Source organism: Cucurbita moschata, unplaced genomic scaffold (genome assembly GCF_002738365.1).
Source record: "Cucurbita moschata cultivar Rifu unplaced genomic scaffold, Cmos_1.0 Cmo_Scf00041, whole genome shotgun sequence".
NCBI classification, from domain to species: domain Eukaryota; kingdom Viridiplantae; phylum Streptophyta; class Magnoliopsida; order Cucurbitales; family Cucurbitaceae; genus Cucurbita; species Cucurbita moschata.
Window position 1 is genome coordinate 112,003 of NW_019268557.1, and position 6,136 is coordinate 118,138.

At 35.7% G+C, this 6,136-nt stretch overlaps 2 protein-coding genes and 1 long non-coding RNA gene across 6 annotated transcripts in view; all 3 read left to right on the plus strand.

Annotated features, from left to right (window-relative positions):
- LOC111433106 (vacuolar protein sorting-associated protein 54, chloroplastic-like) overlaps positions 1 to 1,513 on the plus strand; it is a 21,661-nt gene extending 20,148 nt beyond the window's left edge. For both annotated transcript variants that reach the window (XM_023070043.1, XM_023070044.1), the window contains exons 17-19: positions 186 to 266; positions 379 to 643; positions 1,190 to 1,513. In XM_023070043.1, coding sequence (XP_022925811.1) covers positions 186 to 266; positions 379 to 514 — 217 coding nt within the window. In that variant the 3' untranslated portion in view covers positions 515 to 643; positions 1,190 to 1,513. The remainder of the gene's footprint in view (positions 1 to 185; positions 267 to 378; positions 644 to 1,189) is intronic.
- Positions 1,514 to 2,614: 1,101 nt separating this feature from the next.
- Positions 2,615 to 4,307, plus strand: LOC111432969 (MADS-box protein FBP24). Of its 2 annotated transcripts, none has more exons than XM_023069807.1 (7): positions 2,615 to 2,903; positions 2,997 to 3,069; positions 3,146 to 3,310; positions 3,388 to 3,432; positions 3,520 to 3,561; positions 3,644 to 3,968; positions 4,104 to 4,307. In XM_023069807.1, exons 1-7 carry the CDS (start codon positions 2,716 to 2,718, stop codon positions 4,106 to 4,108), a joined length of 843 nt encoding a protein of 280 aa, XP_022925575.1. In that variant the 5' UTR covers positions 2,615 to 2,715; the 3' UTR covers positions 4,109 to 4,307. The 2 variants fall into 2 exon arrangements, with proteins under 2 accessions (XP_022925575.1, XP_022925576.1); XM_023069808.1 differs by having other exon boundaries at positions 3,388 to 3,429; positions 4,104 to 4,302.
- A 795-nt stretch (positions 4,308 to 5,102) lies between these two features.
- LOC111432954 overlaps positions 5,103 to 6,136 on the plus strand; it is a 5,318-nt gene continuing 4,284 nt past the window's right edge. The window contains exons 1-2 of one of the 2 annotated variants that reach the window (XR_002708693.1): positions 5,103 to 5,605; positions 5,701 to 5,743. This is a non-coding gene — a long non-coding RNA (uncharacterized LOC111432954). The remainder of the gene's footprint in view (positions 5,606 to 5,700; positions 5,744 to 6,136) is intronic. The other variant, XR_002708692.1, reaches the window with a different exon arrangement.

Here is a 6,136-nt window from a genome sequence, read left to right on the forward strand (position 1 = left end):
TATATATATATATATATATATATATATATATATATATATATATATATATATATATATATATATATATATATATATATATATTTTGGAAAAATAGATTACTGCTAAATTTATAGCCATCTGTGGATAGACAATGTTTCCCGTTCTACTTCTTGGAAGTTAACAATTCTATTTCGTGCGACCTTCAGGCAAGTGGTGAAAATCTTCCATTTACAAATTTCTGAAGCATTTTCACGATTAGACATAAGCACCCCGCAATCAAAGGATAGGTAATACCCCTTTGTCCTTCAGGAACCAAGGACGTTGTCACCTATTAACTTACACCAAACCATTATTACAATATGCTCCTTGTTCTGACACCCTTTTTCTACTGCATACCAGGCTGCTTCGTGATGTTAAGCACATTCTTGGCTGCATAAGATCTTTGCCTAGTGACAACTCGAGTAAACCTGACATCCCAAACTGGGGGCAACTTGATGAATTCTTTGATCAAAGATTCGGATCTGAAGCTGGATAATAATATGAATGTGTATTGGCCATTGTTTTCCTTTTCGATGAAGGGTGTCATATTTGAGGAGTAAATAACAGGATACCAGAAGTCAATTTTCAACCTATGTCATCCCCCTTGTACAACTTAAATATCAAGGTACGATGTAAAAAAAAATTTATCCTAATTAATTTTGATGAATCTTTGTCAGTAGGGGTAAATGTTTAATCTCTTTTGAAATATAATCGAGGTTTGCATACCCATAACATTTATGGGCACTTTTTAGTTTCCATTTCTAAACCTTTACGAAGTTTAAGAAACACTGGTATTGCCCAATTTCTTTTTCTCTTCTTTTGTTTCTACAACTCGTACAATATGAGGAGAGCTGCATTTTGGCCTCCAAAACTCAATTCATATGTCGCTCCACCTCTTACGTACTACATAGCAATTAATGTTTAGTTCCTACAACTAATTCGAACTGCATGAAGTTCCGCTGGGCCTTTATTTTCCCCTTTCTAGTCTGACTTATGCTGCTTAGGAACTAGTCATGTATATTAGATTTTCATACTTACGTAATGAAACTTTTCACTATTAGCGTGCATTGTTCAATGACATATGATCATGGATGATTTGAATCATCAGTACATTGACATGATTTTATTTGCAGTATCATCTGAGTGATTTCTTTTTATGTTCAATGGACAGGTATAAAGTAAAGATTCGGATTCAGATATTTCAACAAAACTACTTACCCCCTTCCCCGTTTTGCTGAAACACGTAACGTGTTGTTTGTACTGGCTAGACCAACGCATTTTGCTGCTCTAATTGTAGCTAGTTTAGAGAAAGAACAGCTCAATTGGCTTCCTTGATGAGAAGCTTCATCCAGAATAAGCTTATAGTTCCTTTCTTTTCTTTCCCCCCTCCAATTTCAATTGCCTTCCGTAAAGTTATGCATATTTGTATTTTGTAGAGCAAAATTTATGTCTATTGCTATGAAGAATTGTGCTTACCGCTGGTTATGGCATTTCTTGTCCGACGGATTTTTTCCTAATCGACCCTTCTACTTTCAGGTTTTATATAATAATTTCTCGTTCTTAAATAGAAAAAATAAAGTGAATTTTATGCTCTCAAATTCGAAAGAGAACTCAAAATATAGACGTTGAAACTGCATAAGAGGAATTGAAAGAAGAAGAAGAGATTTTCACGCAAACAATGTAAACCTACAAAAGAAGAGAGATTTGATCTTTAATTTAGCAGACTTCATTCGAGATATTGAATTCAAATGTTCAACATTTTGTTAGTTTGGTAGGTTTAGCAGTAGCAAGTGACGTGAATTTAAAGCTTTAACATTTTCTGTGGATCACATATATTTTAACTCAGTTGAAGTATGTTGTGGTGTATATTAAAATACAAATAAGGAGGAGAGAGGAGGGTATAAAAGGAAGAAGTGAAATTGGAAAGATGATGCAGAGAGAATAATGTGAGTGTCGTTGAAGTGTAGGGTGTAATTTAGGAAGGTAAAAAGAGGCCATGTGAAAAACTGGGGAGTTGGAAGGCTGTTGAAATGGACGTCAAACTGCCTCCATATTCCATTTTTGTCAACTTTCTCTTAATATTCTCTCTCTTTGTCTCTTCCCTCCTGCCAGCCCTAAATCATATGACCCGAACCCAAGAATCCCTTAAATATGATGCAAAATGGATCTCGTTGTATCGTTGATAAGGTTGAAGAAGAAGTCTTAGAAGAAGTCCTACCTAATAAAAATTCAATAAAAAAAGAAGAAGCCCCCTCAAACAAATTGAACTGTGTATATAGATATTTAAATAATATGCGTGAGTTAGAGCAGCAAGAGTAGTAGTAGATGAAGAATTAAATGAGGTGGAGGGGAAAGGGGAAATTGGTAAAAATGGGAAGGGAGTGGTTTCTTAGGGTACATTAATGGGAGTTTTTCCGAATTTGGCAAATTCCACAAAAGCACAGCAGAGAGTGGTAATATTGGAGGAAAAGGAAGGGCAGTTGAGGAAATTAAGAAAAATAGTAGTTCCTGATGAAGAAGGTTGAAGATGATAAAGCTGGGTGATGCAGCACCAGAAGTGGTAGTATACATTAAAAACTAATTAATTATTGTTCACCCCCTGGAACCAATTCTAAGCTCCCCCTAATTTACTCCTTTGTTACCGATAGGAAGGAAGGAAGGAAGGAAGGAAGGAAGGCGGCAGAAGAAGCATCGGAAATGGGAAGAGGAAAAATCGCCATCAGGAGGATCGAGAACCGGACGACGCGCCAAGTTACATTCTCCAAGCGCCGAGCCGGAGTGTTCAAGAAGACTCATGAACTCTCTGTTCTGTGTGACGCTCAGATCGGCCTCATCGTCTTCTCCAGCAACGGAAAATTGTTCCAGTACTGCACCCAACCAGCCTGGTCACCACACAACTTCCCTCCTCCTCCTACATTTTTTTCTTTTCTTATAAACTTAGGAATGCTATTAATTTCTGCTTTCCTTCGCACTCGCAGCATGGATCAAATTATCCGGAGGTACCAGATTGCTGTAGGAAATCCAATTCCGGAGCAGAATATGAACCATCCGGTACGCTCCATCTGTGAATGTAACAATAATTTACACTCCAACAAACAAAATCAATGCAAGTAATAATGTTGATCAGGAGGAACTGGAGAGGCGGCTGAGGATCATGAGAAAAGACACGGACGATCTTCAGCTGAGTTTGCAACGCTACACCGCCGAGGATTTCAGCACTTTTCAGCTTCGCGATCTCCACGATATCGAGAACCGCCTCCAAAACTCTCTCGACAGAGTTCGTGCTCGGAAGGTAATCAATTCATTAATTAACGTCTTTCACTTTTATTAGATAATTAATTAATTAATTAATTAATTTGCGTTTTGCAGTCGGAGCTGTTACAGCAGCAGGTCGACAATCTGCGAAGAAAGGTTGTTCCTATATGTACATAATTTATGCATATATCGTAATTAATTAAGGATTTCCCTTTTCCATGACCATGATTGGGTTGATGATATTAGGAGAAAATGCTGGAGGATGAGAATGAACAAATTTACCATCTGGTAATTAAAATTAAGTATTGGATGATTGTGGTTTTGTTAATTTGTGATCAAATTAATAAGTGATAATGATGATGGGGGTTAGATAAAAGAGCAGCAGATGGCGATGGAGGAGCAGCAGGTGGTGGCGATGATGCAGAAAAGAAGAAGCGATGACGTTGAGGAGGAGCAGGTAGTAAATATGGATGGAGATGATGGGTTTGGGTTCGACAATAGTAGTAATGATATTCATCCGCACCTTCAGCTCCAACTTCAGCACTATCACCAGCACCAGCATCATCATGAGCCTAGCAGCGTTCTTCAGCTCGCCCCACTGCCCTCTCCGCCGCCACCGCCGCCCTTCCTTCCGTACCGCCTTCAGCCGTTTCAACCCAATCTTCAAGACATCAACCTCCATTCCTCCACCTACGGTACCCTAACACCATACCCTTTCACATGCATCATCTACTCTAATGTTACCATTTCAATATGATATTATATATGTGTACAAGCTTATTCTTTTCACTGTGTATATATATAAATTATGTATATATTGATGCATGCAGAGTAGTAGGAGTGGAAATTAGAGGAGAAGGGTTTGGAGGCAACAACCTCTTGGTGCTGTGCTGACTGCCAATTCATATCCTCCTCCTAATTTCATGTCACCAAAACCCCCACTTATTTAATATCATTTCAGACTCCCTCTTTCTTCTTCTGCTCTTATATATATACTCAATATGCCTTTCTCTATACTATTTTATATCATATCATATCAATTTCCCTCTTTCTCTTTCACTACCTTAAAACCCTAATCCGCACCTTATTCTGTTACTCCATTCTTCAGTTCTTCGTTAAACTAAAAAAAAAAAAAAAAAAAAAAAAAAAAAAAAAAAAAAAAAAAAAAAAAAAAAAAANAAAAAAAAAAAAAAAAAAAAAAAAAAAAAAAAAAAAAAAAAACTCAACATGTACAATTAAGTTTATATGAATTGTTTAGGAGAATAAACAATTAAGTTTCATCTCACAAAAAAATGGGAAATTTATTGTTAATAACACTATTGTTACTCTCTGCTCTCTTCCACGAGAAGGGGAGGGTGGGAGGATATACATATATTCTTTTTTGTTATTTTAATAATAATTTTTCAAAAATTTCTTAAGTTTATGCTAAATTGATACATAAACTTCACAATGTAATTTACCCGCAAACATTTGAGACTCGCTGCAACAAAATAATATAATGTAAGTTTTTCATTAAAAATATCTCCAACTTTTATTAAAATTACAAATTTAACTGTTAAACTTTTAAATAAATTTTAATTTTAATTTTAATTTTAATTTTGTACATGATATATTAATTTATTTTTCAAAATTTCAAATTTATTTGAGAAACATCAAGCATAAAGCATACAAAGTTTATGAGGGGCAAAATTAAAAATTTAGTGAATTAACAAGTAAATGTAAACTCCAAAATTTAGATATTTAGCGAAAAATATAAATAATTCTAGTTTTATTTTCATTATTATTTTATTCATTTATTTACCTTTTAATCGTTCCCTGGCCCAACAATTGGCGCCTTAATTTATCCGCCGTCCGTTGCGGCTTTCGGCAAAAGAAGTTGATTCGAAGGCTAGACGAGTCGTCTTCAACATCGCCTCCCTGCGCACTCGTTTTCCGATTGCTTTGTGGGACCAAAACATTATCCACTTCATAATTTCAGTTCCTTTTCCCATTTCATCGACTCAAATTAACTCGTGAGAGGAATCGCGTTCCAAGTTCATACTCACTGTTTTGGTGTCTCCATGTCAACTCTACAATATTCTAGCGACTGCTTTCTCAACGATGCTCTGTTTGCTTTGACGCAAAATGGTTCAGAAAACGTACCTTCTTCTTTACCACGAGAGCTTTGCAGATCATTAATATGGCCATCTGCTCTGTTTTCTTCAATTAATCAACAAGTTTTGAGTACAGCCTTCCCTTTCCAGAAAGGCCGTTTGTAATATCCCGGATGGATCCAACCTGACCTTTCAATCATTGCAGTGGCTTTCTTTTTCCTGCTCTCTGTTGTGGGCAGGTTAACAATATTCTTAATTGTAAATGTAATTGGGTATATGAAAGAAACATTTTTGGTTTCGTAATTCAGATTTTATGTTATTTCGATTTTCTGAGGTTTCATTGGTATGCCGTCTTAGTATACATGGAATCTTGATTGGTAACTGATAATTTCAGCTCTATATGCTTACCAACATGGAGTTAGGGCTGTTTTCTTTCTTTTTCTCTCCATTCCTTTTGTTATAAGTTTCATGAATTGTAAGTTCAGATATCATTTGATACATTGCTAACTGTGAATATAAACCTAATATTGTACCGTCATAGCATGCTGCATATACTAGCGGCTGATTTTCAGAATTTGTTTGTATTTTGTATTGCTCAACGTTTGATGATGGTCCAGATTTACGTTGCAATTATTTCTCTGGAACCTATTTGACCTCAACTGTTTCATTCTTGTGCAATTACTTGGTGTTCCTAAACAATATTGTTGTGTGCAATTTGTTCTTTCCTTATGAGAAATTCTATTGTTTTTTTTTTTTTTTTTTTTTTTGAA

Coding starts and splice junctions, on each gene's coding strand:
- LOC111432969 (XM_023069807.1), top strand. CDS start 2,716: ATGGGAAGAGGAAAAATCGCCATCAGGAGGATCGAGAACCGGACGACG. Junction 2,904..2,996: donor TACTGCACCCAACCAGCCTG/GTCACCACACAA, acceptor TCGCACTCGCAG/CATGGATCAAATTATCCGGA. Junction 3,070..3,145: donor AGCAGAATATGAACCATCCG/GTACGCTCCATC, acceptor AATGTTGATCAG/GAGGAACTGGAGAGGCGGCT.